The 23,860-nt window shown below is 38.1% G+C and overlaps 1 protein-coding gene across 3 annotated transcripts; it reads right to left on the bottom strand.

Moving 5' to 3' along the window:
* Window positions 1-1,062: 1,062 nt before the first annotated feature.
* LOC127436805 (importin-8) lies at window positions 1,063-23,593 on the bottom strand. Of its 3 annotated transcripts, none has more exons than XM_051691201.1 (25): window positions 23,410-23,593; window positions 22,487-22,568; window positions 21,480-21,636; window positions 21,250-21,408; window positions 20,892-21,048; window positions 20,640-20,729; window positions 19,517-19,611; window positions 17,602-17,686; window positions 17,379-17,513; window positions 16,490-16,589; window positions 16,291-16,367; window positions 15,974-16,090; window positions 15,686-15,775; window positions 15,366-15,531; window positions 14,431-14,591; window positions 14,211-14,336; window positions 12,691-12,766; window positions 12,072-12,197; window positions 11,753-11,850; window positions 11,238-11,333; window positions 10,878-11,098; window positions 7,063-7,268; window positions 4,306-4,524; window positions 2,941-3,070; window positions 1,063-2,504 (listed from the first exon to the last, which is right to left on the bottom strand). In XM_051691201.1, coding segments are annotated over exons 1-25 (3,054 nt in total). In that variant the 5' UTR covers window positions 23,494-23,593; the 3' UTR covers window positions 1,063-2,503. The 3 variants fall into 3 exon arrangements, with proteins under 3 accessions (XP_051547161.1, XP_051547162.1, XP_051547163.1); XM_051691202.1 differs by having other exon boundaries at window positions 12,700-12,766; XM_051691203.1 differs by lacking the exons at window positions 21,480-21,636; window positions 22,487-22,568; window positions 23,410-23,593 and having other exon boundaries at window positions 20,892-21,124; window positions 21,250-21,385.
* Window positions 23,594-23,860: the final 267 nt, after the last annotated feature.

Here is a 23,860-nt window from a genome sequence, read left to right as displayed (position 1 = left end):
ATAATGAAAGTGGAGATTTAAAGTAAAAAAAGGAATTCTGATCTGTTTCTCACCCACACCTACTATATTGCTTCTGAAGACATGAATTTAACCACTGGATTCTTATGGATTACTTTTATGTTTCCTTTATGTGATTTTTGGAGCTACAAAAGGTCTGATCACCATTCAATCGCATTGTATGGACCTAGAGAGCTGAGATATTCTTCTAAAAATCTTCTTTTGTGGTCTGTTGAAGAAAGTCGTACACATCTGGGATGGCATGAGGGTGAGTAAATGATGAGAGAATTTTCATTTTTGGGTAAACTATCCCTTTAAGTTTAACTTTTATTGAACCCGGAACATTCCTTTAAGATTTTATTAATTGCCAGGACTTTTCCAGGCCTGGAAATCACAATTTTAAAACTATTTCCAAATATTTCCATGTTTTCTATGACCCTGGGCACCCTGCTACCACAGTAAAACCTCAAGTCATCAAAATATAAAATTAAACAAATTGCCAGAATGATTCTGAAAGCTTTTTACACTGTTTCAAGGAAATCTCATATTATGGACATACAGTAGTATGGCATATTGGTAGACTCTATGGTTTCCATGGTGAATTTATGTAAGGGAAAAGAGAATGAGAATGTGAGAGAACAATAATGAGAGTTAGAGAATGAAAGACAAAGAGAGAAAGCATGAGAGATAAATTCAAATTAGAGAGACAGAGCAAGCACATAGATCCTGCAACACTAAGACAGTAAATCAATAAAGAGCTTTGGGATATTGCACAATGATTGCAATGCCTTGATCGTGACTCATGTTCCTAACCAGTCACAAGGAAATTGCTCTGGGTTTGGACTTGCTAATGGAACAGGGTCACAGGGATAATGAATCATAATTATAAACACACTTTTTAAAATTAATTCACAGGTGAACATTTGGCTAAACATAATACAAGAAATGTTAAGATTATCCTTTCAGGGGGCTGTTCAAATATATATGGTGGCTCCCTGTGGTCAAATCACTCTTGCAACCAGATGTGAACTACAATAAATTATAAATAAATTAGGGCTGTCAATCGATTTTTTAATCATTTTAATTATATCATATGCTGATTAATCGCATAACAACATTTGCCGAAATAGTCCCCCAAATAAAGATAATTATAATAATAAAAATACTGTACATATAATAAATTTAATAATTCAGACAATTCAAAGACATTACATAATTGTGGTAAACGAGTAAAGTTTTGACTAGTACAAAAAAGGCGCATTGCCTGTACAGTTGGAGCTGCGCTGACTGCCCCCTGCTGACATATCATAGAGTTTACTTATGGTCGGGGGCATGATGAATGGTTACTTTTTTTCCCCGATGTGCTATTTTTATATGATTAATTGCACTGAATTAACACTTCAAATTGACAGCCTTAAAATAAATAAAAACTTTTTTTTTTGACAGATATACATTGGTTCAAACAAGTAAATGTAATAAGAAGTCAATTAAAAGGGGCAAATTTCATTGATTAAGTTTCAGTCTTTTCCTCACACAAAGCTATCATACGGCTTGAGAAGTCTTGGAATACATTGCAAGGGTCACATTGACACCTTTTATGCTGCTTTTTTGTCATTTTTGTAGCTCAACAGCCCTTAGTAGCTATACTTTCATTGTGTGGAAAAGAGCAGTTTGAATATACTTCAAAATTCTCCTTTGCTTTTCACAAAAGCAAATAACATGATTTAGGGGCAATAAAATAATGGTAGGCAGCATTTCCATTTTTGGGTAACTATTCCTTTTAGGATCTCAGAAAATATGCACAGATAAAGGATCTGTAAATGCCCAACATTCTCACAGAAGTTTGATTCTTTTGAGTTCGACACATTGCAAGAACACACACAACCATGTCACCACACGGTTAGTGTTATATTAATTTTTATCACTCAAGTTAATTCTGAAAACTAACTGTTACGAAAACAAACTCTGAAACATACAAACATGACAATTATAAACATCATCCTTCTGACATCTCAGCCAGTGCACATTTCATCTGTGTGGGAAAAAATATGCCCATGTATTTCCAAAGGCACTGACCAACAGCATCAACCCCCCATCTATGTGTCTGTCTCACTGTATGCCTATCTCTCTGGCTGGCTTTGACATGTCTCACCGCACTGTGTTGGTCGAGTTCCTCGCCGACCTGTTGCAAATGGATTAGAGACTAAGAGAAACAGAATACATAACATTCTTTTCTGAGATTTCTGCACACAATCGCAAACACACATAATTCTGCACAGATGGGCAGACGGATGTACAATCTGCTCCGGGGTAAGAGTTCAACCTTACTGGGACCTCAAAAGGCCAATACATGTCTCTGTTTTCCTGTTAAGAGTCTTGGATCTGAAGATGATTCCACCCATGCCAGTTGACATGGCTCTCTAGTATCTAGAGTTAACGTTGGGCAGTTTCAGTGTCTGAACCAGTTCCTGGGTAAATTCTTTACAGATCAAAATCCAAAGTCTCTTCTGGGGAGAGGATGAGATAATATTGAATTATTTCAAGACTCTGAAAAAACAATCTGACTCACAAACAACAGTCATCAGGCAGATATGTAATATGAATATTCCATGTGCCACTTCTAGTTTTTGGGAGCCACAAGCCCATAAACATACATGTACACACACTATATAAAGGTAAATTATAATTTGTATAGCAGGGGCCGTTCACGCACATTTTTCAACATCATTAAAAATGCATCTCAAGATGCCTGTGTTCTGTTCCATTGGTTGCACACCATCTAATTTTTTTTAAAGCAACAAAGCATTCAGTCTGAACGGCCCCTAACCCTACCCCTTAAAGAAAACATGCTCTATTTTTATGTCGCCAAATGTCCTCAAAAGGAGGAATTTGTCCAAGTATTTTACTCAAACTAAAGCCAAATAGCCAAACCTACATACTCACCACATTCCTTTGACTCCTGCACTCCTCCTCTGCTGAGCAATATTGTAGATCTCCTGCAGTTGTTTCTTTTGGTCTTCGCTCAGAGAGGACGTAAGGGACTGATACCATCCTGCATCTGAACTTTGAACACCTGGAACAGGAAATATTTCCAATTACTGGTGCAACACTTGTGGAGTCAAGGGTTTCTTTTATTAATTTACTAAGCAACTGACATGTATAGAAAGGATATAAAAATAAATAGGCTTATCAACTTATGCTGATATTTGTCCAATCAAACTCTGTCACTTGGTAATATGGCTAATACTAATACAATATTGTGATGAGGAGGAGGGCGGGCCGGGCCGTGACTACGCACACCCGGCCCCCAATCTGGCAAATCAGCCGAGGAGAGGGATAATGGCAGCCGGATGCGGCAGTTCGAGAGAGAGCGAGCCACACGCAGCTGCCGTGTGTGTGTTTATGTTTTTGTCTTTGTTTTAATTTTACATTAAATATTACTTTGATGGTTTGTCCGTCCACCGGGGGACTGTCTCGCCGCTGCTGGCCGCCTGGACGCGGAGGAACGGCCGCCATCCACGAGGGGCTCACTGCTGGCCGCCAGAATGCGGAGGGGCATTCCATCCGCCAGGGGTCGGAGGACTCACTGCTGTCCGCCTGGGGAGGAGCTGCTGTCGTCTGCCAGAAAGTGGTGGAGTGATCGAGGACCAGGTGACGGTGTGTCTGGGAACCAGCAAGCAATTTTTTTCTGTCTCTCCTCTCTTTCTCTCACTGTCGCTCTGCCTTGCTCTTTCTCTCTCCCCTTTTCCCTCCCCTTGTCTCCCTCCCAGGTCTCGAAAGAGGCGCAGCCAGAAGGGCAACGCGCCCCCTCCCCCTACCAGTTCGAGAGAGAGAGAGCCACACACAGCTGCCGTGTGGGTGTTTATGTTTTTGTCTTTGTTTTAATTTTACATTAAATATTACTTTGGTGGTTCGTCCGGTTCCCACCTCCTCCTTGCCCATCCTTTATACTGTTACAAATATTTAGGTTTGTTCCACGGCACTGACAAACACCATAAACCCCCCCTCCCCCCCATGCTGGTAAATTACACTGTTGATTATACATTTACAAAACTCATTCATCCCAAATCATATTAATAATTTAGCAATTTGTTGAACCTATGCATTTTTTTTTTAAAGTTTCATTTTAAGCACATTTTTGTTTACTTTTGTTTGATGATCAATGTTTGTACTATGTTGGGTTGCCACTTGATGTCCAATGTAAAATCTGGCCACTGAAGCAAAACCAGTCGATACTCACTGTCATAGATCATATATGTAACTGGACATACTGTATGTTGTATATTATATAAAAAAAAGTGTGCATACGGAGCAGGGAGGTGGTAAAGAACTGGTATTCGTCCTCTCCGTTGTCGTAGTCCAGTGGTGTACTATATTCTTCTAATGGGGTCCCCTCAAAACCTTCATCATCCCAGTACTCATCATCGTCCTCATCTTCATCTTCATTGTCATTGCCAGTGGGAGCGCTGGACGACTGCATGGTCACCCCTTTCTCTCCCACCTCATCTTCGTCACTGGGAATCTCCTCTGGAAATTAGACATTATGATGAAATAGATTTCTATTATGATTCCTATATGTAAGAGCAGGGAACAGGAGGGGTTTGGAGACTTGTATGGAGCTTGCTAAAGCAAATGTCAATTCTAAATATAGATTGCAAGCGTTTGTAATCTCACACTACTGGTCCCACCTGTGCGCAAGTTAAAATAAGCCCATTCAGCCATGATTTCAAGCCTTTCTTAAAGAGCCACATTAAGAAATCTGTATACGTCCATATACATATAGCATATTACCATATCTTTTCTTTACATTATTCATAATTAGGATTTGGCCAAATAATAAGTAAAAGAGTATTCTTGACCTTACATAAATGTATATACAGTAAACGTATATTGCAGAAATGTAAAAAAGTGCACGGATGATATACTATTTCCGATGAATTTTCAAAGTGTCCATCTGTGCAACAAAATATTGTGTAGAGGGGAAATGGTTATCTTTCGACGCAAAGAACGGAAAACTAAAACTACCACAGTTTTTAAATGTATTTTAATTTCCAGGTTAAAATATAACAAATAGGTAAAACAACAAAAAACTGAACCTATAAGTTAAGTAATAACACATTAAAGAAAACGATTGTAAATGCAAATGTATGTAAATGCTTACATATAAATGCAACTAGTATGCGACAGAGAAGTCTGTTGTACCTAGAAGACATAGTAATACGTCCCAATACTGACGAACTGTCTAACTAAACACTCCAAAGTATGCAAGTTTCTCCATCACCAGCAAAGTACAAACTAGAGCTTAGTATAAGCATGTGACTTAGAGTGCAACCTATGTCTTGGCTCCATTAGGGAAGCATTGTATAAATAAATCTAGTACATTAAAGGAATAGTTCACCCAAAAAGGAAAATTCTCTCATCATTTTCTCACCCTCATGCCATCCCAGATGTGTTTAACTTTCTTTTGCTGAACACAAACGAAGATTTTTAGAAGAAAATTTTAGCTCTGTTGATCCTCACAATGCAAGTGAAAGTTGGCCAGAATTTTGAAGCTACATAAAGCACATAAAGGCATCTGTAAGACTCCAGTAGTTTAATCTATGTCTTTAGAAGAGACAGGATAGGTTTGGGTGAGAAACAGATCAATATTTAAGTCCCTTTTTCCTATAAATTCTCCTCCCTGCCCAGAAGGTGGTGATATGCACGAAGAATACGAATCCCCAAAAACAAAAGAAGAAGAATATGAATGTGAATGTGGAGATTGATAGTAAAAAAGGACTTAAATATTCACATGTTTCTCACCCATACCTATCATATCACTTCTGAAGACATGGATAAAACCAGTCGTCAGGATTACTTTTATGCTGCCTTTATGTGCGTTTGGAGCTTCAAAATTTTGGTACTCATTCACTTGCATTGTGAGGACCTACACAGCTGAAATTTTCTTCTAAAAATCTTAATTTGTGTTCTACAGGAGAAAGAAATACATATGTGGTACGGCATGAGGATGAGTAAATGATTAGAGATTTTCAGTTTTGGATGAAATATTCCTTTAACAGTAAAAAAGGGCTTTCCACCTCACTACAAGCTGTAAGAATGAAGGACAGTGATTCAGGGTCATGAAGTTGTATTTAATTCCTGCAAGTCAAGAGTCTGATGCCTACGATTCAGCAATGTGTTAAACTAACACTGGCCAGTCCTTCCTCCATTCCCTCATGTCTCAGGGCCCTGTTACAGCGATAAAATCAGTTCTCAGTCATCCATAAAGCCTAAAGACTAACCTCAAGCAATATGCCACACATAGCACTTCCTGTGCAAGAATTAGTTTACCTGAAGTAGAGTGAGGTAAGGACTTCATGAAGCGGCAAGTTTAGAATAACCATAAAAACCTCCAAAAGCAACAACAACAAAAATTGGACTTGAAAGGTCAAAGCTTAAAGACTTAATTACATTCAATGTGCTCTGTTCTGTTAAAGGGGCCATTTTCTATACTTTTGGAGCATTTTATTTTTCCATGAAGAACACTTTTAATGTTCAAGTTTCTTGCATCAAAAACAGTCTTTTTACACAACCATTTCCCACCCTCTTTCTGACCCTTAGAATTAAACAGGATGTTTTGCTACTGTACCTTTAACACTTCAACATGCAAATTAGGTCATATTTCATATAAAATTTTAAAGGTACAGTAGCTAATCTCTACGCATGCGAAATGCATAATACAACTCTTCTGATGACACGACAAAATGGGAAAATTGTTGAATTGCAGAAAAGGCGGTCATATGTTAATTTGCAAGTCACTTTGAATAAAAGCATCTGCTAAATGACTACATATTATCTAATGTAAAAAGCACATTTGCTAATGCTTTTTGCTTTTAACGTTTAGTCTCCATTAATGGTCTTGGTGGAGCTTTGAGTTGTAAACCAAGTACGTCTACTTAGTAGATTAAGCTATTTTATTTCAAAAGAGCAATGAAAATCCTGTTTTCCATGATATGGCCCCTTTAACTGCCCTTTAACCCCATCCTGTCAGCATTTAAATATCTTTCCCTCTCCCCACAATCTCACCGTTCTCATCCTCCTCTGAACCTTGATCTCTTGAGAGCTGCTCAGGCTTGTTGAGGACTCTGGAGGCGTATATGTGCTTTAAGCCCAGGAAGAGGAGCAGGACAGAGGGGACGATCTGTCCCACCACTTCCACCAGGACTGCAGGGCGGCTGGGCAGCTCCATCAGAACACTGAGCCCAATGATGCACATCTTACGGTCGTGCAGTCTGCAGAGATAATGACACAAAGCAATCAAATCTTTACAGGTGATTTTGATAATAAATGCAGTCACTGGCATCATCATATACTGCCATGGCTGATTTTGTCCCAGCAATTTAGGTGTGTGTAAATAATTTAATTTATTAAGGGCATTACGATCCTGACCCCTTACACTGCTGATTCATGCATTTATACACTGACCTACGAAAGATTAGGGGTGGGTAAAAATATAGATTTTCAGATGCATCGCAATCTTCATTTGAATGATCTCAATATCAATTCTTAAATCCCAAGATCGATCTTTTACTCTATGCACAACCCTCCGCTACAACAAGGGATGCAAATTTTGGCAAATTCTTTTAACCGAGTAACAGCCAATATTAACCAGTTATTAATCAGTTAATCGATAAGCCATGAATCAAACAAGTGGCCAAACAGGCATGAGTCATGACAATATGTAACAATGGAATGGAAGAATAAAAACAGTCGGCCTACCCACAAATTGTACTGCTGGCAATCCTAATCATTTGTGTTTGTCTTCAACATATACACTGGCGGACAAAAGTTTGGAATAATGTACAGATTTTGCTGTTTTGGAAGTGGCATTCAGCTGCTCACAAAGTATAGTCAGGACATTACTGATGTAAAAAACAGCACCATCACTATTTGAAAAAAGTCATTTTTGATCAAATCTAGACAGGCCCTATTTCCAGCAGCCATCACTCCAACACCTTATCCTTGAGTAATCATGTTAATTGCCAATTTGGTACTAAAAAATCACTTGCCATTATATTAAACACAGTTGAAAGCTATTTGGTTTGTTAAATGAAGCTTAACATTGTCTTAGTGTTTGTTTTTGAGTTGCCACAGTATAAAATAGACTGGCATGTCTTAAGGTCAATATTAGGTCAAAAATGGCAAAAAAGAAACAGCTTTCTCTAGAAACTCGTCAGTCAATCATTGTTATAAGGAATGAAGGCTATACAATGCTTGAAATTGTCAAAAAACTGAAGATTTCATACAAAGTTGTACACTACAGTCTTCAAAGACAAAGGACAACTGGCTCTAACAAGGAGTCTCTAGTTTGAGAAATAGACGCCTCACATGCCCTCAGCTGACAGCTTCATTGAATTCTACCTGCTCAACACCAGTTTCATGTACAACAGTAAAGACGACTCAGGGGTGCAGACCTTATGGGAAGAACTGCAAAGAAAAAGCCACTTTTGAAACAGAAAAACAAAACGAAAAGGTTAGAGTGGGCAAAGAAACACAGACATTGGACAACAGATAATTGGAAAAGAGTGTTATGGATCTTAACCCCATTGAGCTTTTGTGGGATCAGCTAGACTGTAAGGTGCGTGAGAAGTGCCCGACAAGACAGCCGCATTTATGGCAAGTGCTACAGGAAGTGCGGGGTGAAATGTCACCGGAGTATCTGGACAAACTGACAGCTAGAATGCCAAGGATCTGCAAAGCTGTCATTGCTGCACATTTTGAAGAGAACTCTTTGAAGAAGTTTGGAACAATTTTTTCAAATTGTATTAGTAATTTTTCATGTTATTAATGACCTGACTATAAATTGTGATCAGTTGAATGCCACTTTGGTGAATAAAAGTACCAATTTCTTTCCATAAGAGCAAAATTTGTACATTATTCCAAACTTTTGGCCGCCAGAGTATATAGCCTACATGGGCAGCGGTCAGTATGTTGACAGAAAGCCTGGAAGCTGAAACCCACTCCAAAGGCACTGAAGTCCTGCCGCGCATCGCACTCCTGTCTCCCGACCCGTACAACATATGCAGGGGCTATAAACATATGCTCTTAGATGTTGAGTCTTGCAGATGTTTTTTTAAATGGTACCGCAGTGTACTTGTGGTACTTCTAAACTCTAACGTCCTATTTACAATGTGAACATGTCTTCACGGACGAAACAGTCCCACAGTGCTTGCTTCATATTTCCATGTCATTCAGACTGAGAGGAAGACAGTGATTTACGTGTTAACAGAGCCCTTATTTGTACATAACATGCCCTACATGTAAAATCCATCAAATTACGTCTGTTATTTCTTGAATTAACTTCTCGGTTAATTTCCCCCCCAATTTGGAATTCCCAGGTGGCGTAGTGACTCGCCTCAATCCGGGTGGCGGAGGACGAATCTCAGTTGTCTTCGCGTCTGAGACCGTCAATCCGCGCATCTTATCATGTGGCTTGTTAAGCGCTATACCCGGAGACATAGCGCGTGTGGAGGCTTCACGCTATTCTCCACGGCATCCGTGCACAACTCACCAAGTGCCCCACCGAGAGCGACCACGAGGAGGTTACCCCATGTGACTCTACCCACCCTAGCAACCAGGCCAATTTGGTTGCTTAGGAGACCTGGCTGGAGTTACTCAGCACGCCCTGGATTCGAACTCGTGACTCCAGGGGTGGTAGTCAGCATCTTTACTCGCTGAGCTACCCAGGCCCCCCACTTCTCGTTTAATTTTTAACCAATAATATTAGTCGGGCAAATTGTTAATGCCAGTTAATCGGTTTACCACCTACATCCCTTACTACGTGAGGAATTCACTCGCATATGCAACCAAATTTCGCACTATGCAGCTAAAATGTAAATATTTGGCAACTGGCTGGTAAATGTTTAGATTTCACTCGCAAGTAATTGTGTTGTATAGTGGTGGAGTATTCAGCAGCGAAATCCTATCACTGCCTGTTGATAGTAAAAGTTGTTCCGTGTAATTCGTGACCAAAGATGAGATGCACACGACCCATTTGTCATTAAATAATGTCTCTTAATACCCTTTCTGTATGCTATAGTTAGTTGTTCATCAAACACAAGAAAAAATTAACTTTTAATTCTAATCACCATTTTGAGTCTCTCTTGTTAACATGCGGTCATTTACAGATGCTCTTTTCAGAAATGCCAGTTTTCTTAAAGAGACAGTACCGGTTTTAGCACGTGTTCAACAAATCAATGTAAATACTACAACGTAAGCTATTAAACAATAAAAATATAATTCGTAAAAGTGTATATTTTCATATTGTACATAGTTAACAGGTCCACTGTATAATTAACAGCATTAGCTGGAAAATAATTTATTTTATATTTAAGCAAAAGGGACATTATATCTGAAATATACCCACATGAATCAATATTGAATCGGAATCACATCGAATATAGAAATCTTTTTCAATACCCAGCCCTATGAAAGATGATGATATGAATTAAGTTATCCAATTGAATATGTAACAAGTACATTGGAGTTCATTTATGTCAAATCTATGGACATCAGTGGTCCGCACCACTTTTTAAAACATGTTTCTCAAATTTAACATCAGAACATGTTTAAGTGACACCCATGAATGTAGTTAATATTAAACATGAGCTAAAGCAAGAAGGATGAATGTACATTTCTAAGAGAACCCCCAAAAAAGTATTGACACAGCTGCCATATTAGCATAAAGAAAGTTAAAGGTGTTTAACCTAAAACAATTGGTCCAGATTAGAATCCCTCAACCATTCACAGTAATAAGAGATAAATCTCTGTTAATGAAGTGCATCTGTACCATCTGGCCTTAAGGAGCAAATGAAAGCCATTTCCTGTGCAAACAGTCTCACCCTAAGAAGAACTCGGTGTCGTTCATCCATTGGTTGATGAACTGTGCTGTGATTGGCTCAGGGCTGTGAGGGAAGCGGATATTTTCCAGTGTGTGTATGAGCAGGGTGGGGTTGTAGTAGAGAGCAGCGATGACCACCTGTAGACACATGGTGCGCAGCTCGCTGGACTTCACACCACGTGTTAACCGCTCCAACACAGCCTCCACAAACAAAGGGATACACTAAAATACATACACATGGACAAAATGAGACATAAGAAGTTTATCTGCATATTTGATATGCAAACTATCACACTAAATATAAACAATATATGACTAAAAAACAAATGTGCATGCTGACCAACACACACAAATGGCTGACCTGGTCAATACCACGTCCACGGCACTGTAATATTATGATCTCCAAAAGTTTGGCAGCATGGCATTCTGGGTCCTCCCCAGCATCACTAGTTAGGACCTGAGGGGGTGAGGGGTCAAAAGGTCAAATGTTAGATATTGTCAGAATTTATTGTAATTATTTACTTTATATAAAACATACAATATAACCAAATTTAACCAATATAAAAATATAACCAACTGAAGAAATTTAGATTAGATCTGAAGAATTAAGGCTGTTATTTATAAAACAAACATCAATAAAAAAGTAGCTGTAAATAATGTATAAGATACTGTATGTCAACACTGTAAGCACTCTGCTACAATACATTACAAATAACTGTTTTTTGTTATACTATACAGTTCTCTACTGCCCACCATCATGCCTTCATATTTTAGATAATTTTGGCATATTTGCCCTGATGCCTCGTTAATTTCTGACTCTGCCAGCTGGACATCTCTACTTTACAAAACTTAAAGAAAGGTAAAATAAAAAAGCACCTTTTTGCACATTGAGTATATGACCTCCAGGTACTTGGGATTTGTCAGCAGCATATTTGTATCCACAGTAACGTAATTGTGCAAGAGAGGCATCATATCTGCATAAACAGGGTAATATATCACATTATTAATAGAGCAGTCAATATAGCCATAACCATTTTCTAATGACTCAAAGCAAGTACGCACATCCATCATATTTATGACTATTTCAACCTAGTTCAATCATGTGATGAATTATAGTTTAAGGTGGAGCAGAGAGATCAAGTCTAGGCCTGGCTCTCGGCTGTGTTTCATATTGCTCTACAAGCATGTCAGACACCTGTGAAGTAGTCGAAGCAGTCATGCTGGAAGACGTCATATAGGACGCCCAGTAGCTGCCACATCTGAGGGGAGATAGACTGACAGGTGAGTCCAAATGCCAGTGACATTACCTCCTCATAAAACTCTGAAAGAGACAGACAGAACATGAATGACACCACCAGAAAAAGACAGAGGAATTTTCAAGGCCAATAAAGAATAAGATAAAGCCTATACATGAAAAGTTTATAAAATTATTTGCTTTGATATTCAAGTGAAATAAGATGTATTTTATATCAGAGCTCCACCATGTGGTCAAATGTTTTAAGAATTCATATTGTACATTTCATAAGATGCGTTCGTACTGACAGCACTAAACTTGGATGTTAAAGTTAAACACTGCACAACTTTTTTGCAACACCAACTGTTTCTGCTGCTCACTGAAAATAAATGACTTGTCATTACTTTGTCATTGCAAAGCGCTGTCAGTGTGAACGCCCCTTACGTATTGTTTTTGGGATGTCTGGAAAGATCTTCAAAAAACAATTAATCTACTTCATAAGAAGCCATCAAAACTTTTATCTTAAGCCAAAATGAATGTTAATAATCATAAATGTGAAAACACCAACCCCCACACACACCTGCCATACCTATGATGGGTTTCTGCAGCACAAGACCAATGACCTGCAGGCATATGCTCTCCAGCTGCTGAGTGATCTGTCACACAGAGAGATCAAAACAGCACATTAAACTCTTAGTGACTCCTTTTGGGGTCAGTTTATCTGCTTTTCAACTTTCAGAATGAAAACCTGTTCACATCGAGTGTGATTAAAAATAAATCTGAAGTATTTGCAATTTTTCACCACAAAACAAGTCTGTTAAGAGAATTTTCATCTTCTCTGATAACAATTTGGATACCTGAATGAATTGTTCATCATTAAAATAAACAAAAAAATGCAAAACATAACCACAGAAAAAAATAATTAAATAAAACAGGCCTGTGAAGTCGACAAAAATAAATCTGAAATATTTGCAAACAATTTTTCACCTCAAAACAAATTTTTATCTTCTCTGAGAACAAATTTGGTTACATGAATGATTTGTTAATTGTAAAAAAATAAAATAATAATAATAATAAAATAATAATAATAATAATAATAATAATTAAAAAAAATACAACAAATCGAAAATATTTGCAAACAATTTTTCACATCAAAATAAAAGTCTGTTAGGGAATTTATCATCTTCTCTGATAACAAATTTAGAACAAAACAAAACACCAAACACAAAACACCAAACACAAAACACCAAACACAAGACACCAAACAAAACTGTGAAGTCAACAAAAATAAATCTAAAATATTTAAAAAAAATTAACATCAAAATAAAAGTCTGTTAGGGAATTTTCATCTTCTCTGACTATAAATTTGGAACAAAACAAAACAAAAAAACAAAACAAAGCTGTGAAGTCTACAAAAATAAATCTAAAATATTTGCAAATTATTTTTCACATAAAAAATAAAAAAAGTCTGTTAAGGAATTTTCATCTTCTCTGATAACAAATTTGGAACAAAACATAAAGCAAAACAAAACAAAAAACACCAAACACAAAACAAACCTGTGAAGTCAACAAAAATAAATCTAAAATATTTGCAAACAAATTTTCACATCAAAATAAAAGTCTGTTAGGGAATTTATCATCTTCTCTGATAACAAATTTAGAACAAAACAAAACAAAACACCAAACACAAAACACCAAACACCAAACAAACCTGTGAAGTCAACAAAAATAAATCTAAAATATTTAAAAAAAAATTTAACATCAAAATAAAAGTCTGTTAGGGAATTTTAATCTTCTCTGATAACACATTTGAAAAAAACAAAACAAAAAAAAACAAAAACAAAACAAAAACCTGTGGAGTCTACAAAAATAAATTAAAATATTTGCAAACAAATTTTCACATCAAAATAAAAGTAACAAATTTGGAACAAAACAAAACAAACAAAATACAAAAACACAAAACAAAACAGAGACATGTGAAGTCGTCAATCATTGCAGTGCAATATTTCAGACTTTGTGGGAAGGAATTCATTGAGATGCATACTTTTCACAGCGAACAATTTGACTTGGCATGATTAGGCATTGAGCACATTTCCAAACCTCTTTGTGGTCCTCCATGACGGTGAGTATGGTGTCTATGGTGCTGAGAATGCCCAGTGCCATCACTGTCTTATCTTCACTCTCCTCATACTCTTCACTCTGGAGAACCTTGCTGAAGATCTCAGCCTGCAACAAACAACACATTCATCAAAAATATTCTGCCAGAATGAATCTACAATCTTTTAACCGATAAGCTTAGAAACACAGACTAGTGCAGTACCAGATTCTGTGTCATATCCACAGCTATCACAGCCACTTCCTGGTTATATTCACAGATCATTTTCTGGATGACGCTGGTGAGGTCGTCGTTTTCTGTTTCTTTAATGACGTGCAGCAATTCCTGCATCACAGGCCTGATGAATGGCCTGATATAGACCTTAGCTACACTCACAGGAGACAAGAATGTAGAGAAAAAATGTGGGAGAAGGGGCAGACAGCATCCAATGATGCTGCATTTAAATAAACAGATTAATCTACTTGTCTCTTAAACCAATTACCCAGAGTAAACCAAATTGGGTCAATAACAAATCAGGATATCAGAGACGTTGTAAAGTAGAAATCTTTTAAAATGCATGCACCAAGTTCTTAGAAAATGTACATGCAATCAATATTCATCGATTAGTTAGGGTTAGTTATAGTATAGAATAGTTAGAATAGTATAGTTAGTAATAGAAAAATCAAAAGCAAGACTAGTCAGTGGTTTTACTTATTTGACTTTTTCGTCGTATACGTATTCATACCATTGTAAAAAAAAAAAAAAAGAAGTTTTGATTTAATATGAGGTGGTTTAACAAAAAAAAAAAAAAAAAAAAAAAAAATGCAAGATGTAACTAAAAAAATGTCAGTTGGTATAACCAAGTAAAAAGTGATTAAAGTGTCCTTACAGCTTGGACAAATGCAAGTGTGCACACGTACATAACCTGACATTTTTTACTTCATGTCTCGCATGCAAAAATCCTCACGATATTAGAGGTGTATGTGTGAATTGGATTTTTTCCAGACACCAAAAATTGTGTGATGTTATTGACCCTTTAATTTAGTAAAATTCATTGATGCATTTTGTTCTAAACAACAGTCAATGAAAGCAGAGTCATATTTGTATTTTACACCATTGTCTCTCTCCAAGTGTTTAGGGTGAAGTGTGTGTGTTCAAACCTTGCTCCTGGTTGCTGACGAGCGTCTGTAGTGCAATAGCTGCTTCCACTTTAACAGGCATCTCCTTATCATCCACCAGGTTCTGTTTGACCAGCTCCACAGCGTTCCTCAGAACCAGCTCATTATGAAACTTCAGAGGACTGAACGAGTGCAGCACCCAGCATGACTACACACAGACAGCCAGAAATACCACAAATATGTCTCCATGGAAACCACTGTTGCATTGAAAATGGACTTTGACTAGTGCAGTTTTGATATCTGAAGTTCTAAATTCACATTGCTGTCAGGTGCACTAATACAACCTAGACACACTCACTCACCCTGGCCCGTAGGTAGCCCAGATTCGAGTTGAGCAGAGGAAAAACATAGTTTTGTAAAATGAGCTCCATCTGGTCCCTGTACACTCGCTTCTGCAGAAAAAGATACAGAACATAAAGAAACAACTGGAGTAACCTTGTAATATTCCAAACTGAGAGTTTGGCAGAATATTTCATTTCAGACACCTTCTAAAAACACTCAGAAACTTGACAGTATTTGATATGATGCGGTGGTCTCAGCATTTTGTTTGATATGAAGAAAAAATAAATAAAATAAAAAAATAATCGAACCTTTAGCAAAGGCTGAGCTAATGCGCCGATTACATGCAGTGCTCCATCCTTCCTGCGGGGGTCAGCATTGGGATCAATAAGGATCTGGTGACAAAATTCCATAATCTGAGGCAAAACCTAAACATAAAACACCAGAAAAGTTCAAGACTTCTGCTCCAATGACATTACAAATGCATAATATTGTAAAAAGAGGAAGGCTGTAAATTTGATGCATTCTTGTACATCACTTTGGAATGACAGCAAAGAACTGCAAAGAATATAAATGCTAATTTAAACAAAAGCTCTGGCCATAAATACTGGTGTGAGGGTGGACTCACCTCCTTCCTCTTCCTGGCTGCTTTACACAATAGAGTCTGAGCGGCCGTGGCCGGAAACACATGATCGTCATATATATCTACAGTGGCACAGAAACAGGAACCACAGATTAGCCAATCAGTTCATATTTCAAGAAATCATCAGTAGATAAATCATACACCAAAAAGATTTAAAATTGATTTAATCTCTAAGCACACTGACTGAATTTCATGCGGATGTACTCGTATGGATCTTCCTGCCATAGTCTTTCATCTTCATCTTTATAGCACATGAGAGTAAACACCACCTCCTGAGTAATAGTCTGCAAAAGAGATATTAAAGGAATAGTTCACCCAAACATTTACATTTTATCATGCTGTCCCAGATTAGTTTTTTTCTTCTGCAGAACACAAACAAAGATTTTTTTATAAAAGAATATCCATACAATGCAAGTGAATGGTAACCAAAACTTTGAAGCTCCAAAAAGCACATAAAGGCAGTATAAAAGTATTCAATAAGACTCCAGTGGTTTAATCCATGTCATCTGAAGCAATCCAATCAATTCTGGATGAGAACAGACAAAAATATAACTCCTTTTTCACTGTACATCTTGAAAGCAGTCTCCTTGGCGATCATGATTTCAAGCTTGATTACACTTCTTACCACCATCTAGCGCTCTGCGCATGCGTCAAGTACTTGGAAGTGTAATCGAGTATGATAGTGCCTAGAGACCGCAATGGCAAGATGTACAGTGAAAAAGGAGTTACATATTGGTCTGTTCTCACCCAAAACCAATAAGATCGCTTCTGAAGACATGGATTAAACAACTGGAGTCTTATGGATTACTTTTATGCTGTTTTTATGTGCGTTTTGGGGCTTCACATTTCTGGCCACCACTCACTTGCATTATATGAACCTACAGAGCTGAGATATTATTCTAAAAATCTTAATTTGTGTTCTGCAGAAGAAAGAAAGTCATACACATCTAGGATGGAATGAGGGTGAGTAAATAATGAGAGAATTTTAATTTTAGGGTGATCTATCCCTTTAAGCTGTACGCAAATATTAATTCATATACAGTCATTTCATGTTTGGAGTCTGTTCTTCTCACCGGCATGTGGGGTTTCATTTGTTTCCATGTGATCGAGTGTGAGACGCCCTGAGTCATGTAGCTCAATGCCTGCTGGAGGACCCGAGGACTCACGTACTGCTTCTGTCTGTACTGATCAATCACCTTCAACAATACCTGCAGGAATACAAAGATAAAATCTTATTTAATGCACAATAATGACCAATTTGCATGCACAAACCCAAACTACACATGCAGTCCTTACTTGTTGGATTCCTGTAGCATAAGTCTTCAAGTAAAAATCTGCAAACTCAAAATACTCCTTTGTAACGTTGCCAGGACTCCCATATCTGAGAACAAATCAAACAAAGAGTACAAATCATACCGAATAATGAATACTGGGTTTATTGATTGTATTCTCATCCCCTGTCATTTACAGGTGCATCTCAATAAATTAGAATGTCGTGGAAAAGTTCATTTATTTCAGTAATTCAACTCAAATTGTGAAACTCGTGTATTAAATAAATTCAATGCACACAGACTGAAGTAGTTTAAGTCTTTGGTTCTTTTAATTGTGATGATTTTGGCTCACATTTAACAAAAACCCACCAATTCACTATCTCAAAAACTTTGAATATGGTGACATGCCAATCAGCTAATCAACTCAAAACACCTGCAAAGGTTTCCTGAGCCTTCAAAATGGTCTCTCAGTTTGGTTCACTAGGCTACACAATCATGGGGAAGACTGCTGATCTGACAGTTGTCCAGAAGACAATCATTGACACCCTTCACAAGGAGGGTAAGCCACAAACATTCATTGCCAAAGAAGCTGGCTGTTCACAGAGTGCTGTATCCAAGCATGTTAACAGAAAGTTGAGTGGAAGGAAAAAGTGTGGAAGAAAAAGATGCACAACCAACCGAGAGAACCGCAGCCTTATGATTGTCAAGCAAAATCGATTCAAGAATTTGGGTGAACTTCACAAGGAATGGACTGAGGCTGGGGTCAAGGCATCAAGAGCCACCACACACAGACATGTCAAGGAATTTGGCTACAGTTGTCGTATTCCTCGTTAAGCCACTCCTTAACCACAGACAACGTCAGAGGCGTCTTACCTGGGCTAAGGAGAAGAAGAACTGGACTGTTGCCCAGTGGTCCAAAGTCCTCTTTTCAGATGAGAGCAAGTTTTGTATTTCATTTGGAAACCAAGGTCCTAGAGTCTGGAGGAAGGGTGGAGAAGCTCATAGCCCAAGTTGCTTGAAGTTCAGTGTTAAGTTTCCACAGTCTGTGATGATTTGGGGTGCAATGTCATCTGCTGGTGTTGGTCCATTGTGTTTTTTGAAAACCAAAGTCACTGCACCCGTTTACCAAGAAATTTTGGAGCACTTCAGGCTTCCTTCTGCTGACCAGCTTTTTAAAGATGCTGATTTCATTTTCCAGCAGGATTTGGCACCTGCCCACACTGCCAAAAGCACCAAAAGTTGGTTAAATGACCATGGTGTTGGTGTGCTTGACTGGCCAGCAAACTCACCAGACCTGAACCCCATAGAGAATCTATGGGGTATTGTCAAGAGGAAAATGAGAAACAAGAGACCAAAAAATGCAGATGAGCTGAAGGCCACTGTCAAAGAAACCTGGGCTTCCATACCACCTCAGCAGTGCCACAAACTGATCACCTCCATGCTACGCCGAATTGAGGCAGTAATTAAAGCAAAAGAAGCCCCTACCAAGTATTGAGTACATATACAGTAAACGAACATACTTTCCAGAAGGCCAACAATTCACTAAAAATGTTTTTTTTTATTGGTCTTATGATGTATTCTAATTTTTTGAGATAGTGAATTGGTGGGTTTTTGTTAAATGTGAGCCAAAATCATCACAATTAAAAGAACCAAAGACTTAAACTACTTCAGTCTGTGTGCATTGAATTTATTTAATACACGAGTTTCACAATTTGAGTTGAATTACTGAAATAAATGAACTTTTCCACGACATTCTAATTTATTGAGATGCACCTGTACTATTGTATTTCACATGGTATATGTCAGACATTGTAACAAGCGAAACGATGCTGATCAAGTATTTGTTTTCCGTTTCTATGATCAAATGTAGCTAATTTCCCTCTTTAAGATCATTATCATGTCTTATAAAGACCAAAATGTGGATTGGTGTGTTGAATCACCTCTCAAACGTTCTCGTGATGATGTGCAGAGCCCATTTCTTGCACTTCCACCAGATCAGTTCAGGTCTGTCATCTTCATCAGCTTCCAGAGTCTCCTAAGAATCATTGAACACAGAGTCATGCACTTGTATCTGCTCATAAGATCATTTACTCACCCTCATGCCATCCCAGATGTGTATGACTTTCTTTCATCTGCTGAACTCAAATGATGATTTTTAGAAGAATATCTCAGCTCTGTAGTTCCATACAATGCAAGTGAATGGGTGCCAAAATTTTGAAGCTCCAAAATCCACATAAGGGCAACATAAAAGTACTCCAGACGACTCTGGTGGTTAAATCCATATCTTCTGAAGTGATATGATAGGTGAAGGTGAGAAAAAGATCAATATTTAAGTCCTTTTTCCTTCACTTTCACTTTCTCCTTCTTCTGTTTTTGGTGATTCACATTCTTCGTGCATATCGCCCCTTACTGGGCAGGAAGGAGAATTTATGACCAAGAATGACTTAAATATTGATCTGTTTCTCACCCACATCTATCATATTGTGTCTAAACAAATAGATTTAACCACTGGAGTCTAATGGATTACTTTTATGTGTATTTTGGAGCTTCAAAATTTTGGCACCCATTCACTTGCATTGTATGGAACTACAGAGCTGAGATACTCTCCTAAAAATCTTCATTTGTGTTCTGCAGAAGAAAGAAAGTCATACACATCTGGGATGCCAGGAGGGTGAGTAAATCATGAGAGGATTTTCATTTTTGGTTGAAATATCCCTTTAAAGCAACAGTTCCCTGAAAATGAAAATTCTGTCATCATTTACTTACTCTCATTTTGTCCCAAACCCACGTGACTTTCTTTCTTCACTGGAGCACAAAAGGAGATGTTAGGTAGAATGACAGCCTCACTCACCATTCACTTTCATTGTATGGAAAAAAAAAAAAGATGCAATGAAAGTGAATGGTGACTGAGACTTACATACTGCCTAACATCTTTTTTTTGTGTTCCACTGAAGAAAGAAAATCCTCCATTTTGCAGTGACATGAATGCAAGTAAATTTTTGGATAAACCATCCATTTAACTGTGAAAATAATTGTGTAGGGGCACACAACACAAAAACGTACTGCCGGGACGTCCCGATCCACAACTGTCCTCAGGATCTCCATCCAATGGGTCATGACTGTGTTATTGATCAGCTGTAGGGGGAGGGAATACTGCAGACACGCGCACACACACACACACACACACACACACACACACACACACACACACACACACACACACGGATTTAGTAGGGACATTAACCATACAACAATGTTTGCACGTATTTTAGGACTAATAAGTTAATAAAAAACTAAACAAGTGTACTCACACACCTGTACAAGTGCATGGAAAATCTTCAGTATCTGTTTCTGGATGAGTACAGAGATGAAGGTGGCATCAGACAGGAGCTGAGTGATCAGCTGCTGGAGTCGGGGCAAGAAGATCTGCATCGCTGCCAACAAGGGGTCCCGTTCCTCTGCTTTCTTAAACCTGACCACCACAGACCCCAGATCAAGAATCATATTGATCCATAGTCAAACATATCTCAATGTAATCTTTCATTGAGCTATAATATAGAAGGAAAAAAGCCATAACTGTTTGGAACAACATGAGGGTGAATAAATGATGACAGAATTTTAATTTTTGGGTGAAGTATCCCTTTAATTGACATGAAGTTTGTGGGTGACTTACTCATAGGTTTTGACCAGTTGGTACAGAGCGAGCAGACTACCGTACCAACTTCCACTGTTTTGAGACTGCAGGTACAGGTTGATCTTGTCTACTACCCCCGTCCACCGCCCGGGAAAGTCATGCTTTATTATGGCACGCAAACATACTGTCAGCTGAGCCCTGTCAATCAAAAACATAGTCATTTTAATGTTATGAAAACCGAAACAGTCATACTCACACAACTGACCCACCTTATGGACTCTGGACAGCGAATAATGGCCTCCACCATGTTTTCTCGGATCTGTCCACGGTCATTTTCATGGATGTTGAAAGGAAAGACCACCTCCCCCAGCGTGGGCTCTCGGTCCTGCCAGTACTGACTCACCATGTTTTTCAGGTATATAGCAGCTGCAAAGCAAAAATATGATGTCACCAACTATTTTATCTAATCGTAACACACAAATTGTAAAGGGGGAGGGTCCCTGAGTACAGGATCAGTGTTGCTCAGCTTGGTGCAAAGTGAGAACAGGTGATTATTTTAAAGGGAAAGTTCGCCCAAAAAGGAAAATTCTCTCAACATTTACCCTCTTGCCACAGAAGATGTGTATGTATACCTTTCTTATGCTCAACAAGAACATCTCAGCTCTGTTGGTCCATACAATGCAAGCGAATGGTGGCCAGAACTTTGAAGGTCCAAAAATCACATAAAGGCAGCATAAAAGTAATCCATAAGACTCCAGTGGTTAAATCCATGTCTTCTGAAGCGATATGATAGGTGTGGGTGAGAAATAGGTCAATATTTAAGTTCGTTTTTACTATATATCTCCACATTCTTCTTTTTTTTTTTTTTTTTTTTGGTGTTTTGCTTTCTTCGTGCATATTGCTACCTACTGGTCAGGGCTGGTCAAAAAATGAGATTTAAAGTAAACAAGGACTTAAATATTGATCTGTTCCACACCTATTATATCACCTCAGAAGATATGGATTTAACCACTAGAGTCGAATAGATGGCTTTTATGCTGCCTTTATGTGATTTTTGGAGATTCAAATTTCTGGTTGAGATTTCCTTCTAAAAATCTTAATTTGTGTTCTGCAGAAGAAAGAAAGTCAAACACATCTGGGATGGCATGAGGGTGAGTAAATGATGAGAGAATTTTTGGGTGAACTATGCCTTTTAGTTCAATAACCCATTAAAGTATTTTCTCCTGGTATATGAAGGCCTCAAACACAGTATCGAAATTTAAATGGCTGCTCTTACCTGCCTGTCGCACAGGAAACTCCACCTGATCCGACACGATGATCTGTAGCAGAGTGGGGGCGAAGTTGATGATCTTGTAGGACTGCAGAAATCCCAACATTTGAAATGTGAGAGCTTGATGACAGACTTTTAAAGTTCTTCAAAAGCAATTCATTGCATTAACAATATCCAATCCAATCCTGGCTAATATTCCTAAAGTTATCTGTTGCTGTGTTTCATGTCATCTACTAAAAACAAACACCAGATTGGACATCAAATTTAATGCATGACTCTGAACTGACAATGAAAAGAAATGGATTTAAACTTGAAAATTCAACAACTCAGATTTTCCCAGCACTCCCCATTGCGATAAAGCAACAATGAACTTAGTTTACACAGAATGGTTTATACTGGCTGTTGAGAATGCGTGATTGCACAGAATTGCATCAGTGGTCTGTGCATTGGTGATTTATACGGGTCAGAACCAGGACACAATGTAAAATATCCCAGAGAATAGCATTCCACCAAAGGCAGATTTACACTTTCTGCAGTAGTGTTCAATTTCACATCACTAATATGAATATTGAGGGATTGTTTCTCTATTGTATAAAAAAATAGAACTAACAACTTTTAGATCTTAGAATAAAGAATATAACATTAACTTTACATGATTTAGTCCATAATCAGTAAGATGAGGGCAGTTGCATATCCCCTGCATCTGATTCTTTTGTTGCACATTCAACCAATGCAACTAGTTTAAAAGCATAACAACACGAAATCAACCAACTAAACAACAATAGAGGTGAGACAGGGCTGTGATCAGATATATTAGGTATTACCCTCCCTTACGCATTAGATTCAGGCTCTCTTATAGCAAAGACATTGTTCTTATAGTGCTTCTGTTCTCCAAAGAAACAACAAACTTCTCCAGATGAATGACTGACCTGGTTGAGTTCATTCTCAGCCTCTACCCTCAGATTGGGGTCTATGGTGCCTTTCAGAGCCTGTATGATTCGATTGGGATCCATGAGGCCCGATGTGATGTACGAATTTGAATAAACTTTGGATTATCAGACAGAAACACGGGCGAGATTCAGATGTGTCGGATCTCCAGACAGCCCTGCCCAGTCTGCCGCCAAGCGACTGTCATCGTCGCAAAGAACAAAGAACCGAAGCGAAAGGTTTACGGTAGCAAATGGGTGTCATGACAACGGTGGTGATTAAAGGACAAGTTTACCCCCCCACAAAAAAAGAAAAAGAAGAATTAAAAAAAAAAAAAAAAAAAAAAAAAAAGAAAAGACAGTTCTGTCAGCATTTTCTCACCCTCATTTCGTTCCAAAGAAGATGTTGATAGTCAGAATACCGGTCTCAGTCATCATTCACTTTCATTGTTTG

The sequence above is a fragment of the Myxocyprinus asiaticus genome, chromosome 47, assembly GCF_019703515.2.
Source record: "Myxocyprinus asiaticus isolate MX2 ecotype Aquarium Trade chromosome 47, UBuf_Myxa_2, whole genome shotgun sequence".
Taxonomy (NCBI): Eukaryota; Metazoa; Chordata; class Actinopteri; order Cypriniformes; family Catostomidae; genus Myxocyprinus; species Myxocyprinus asiaticus.
The sequence above is the reverse complement of the archived record's forward strand: the minus strand, read 5'-3'. Positions and strand labels throughout refer to the sequence as shown.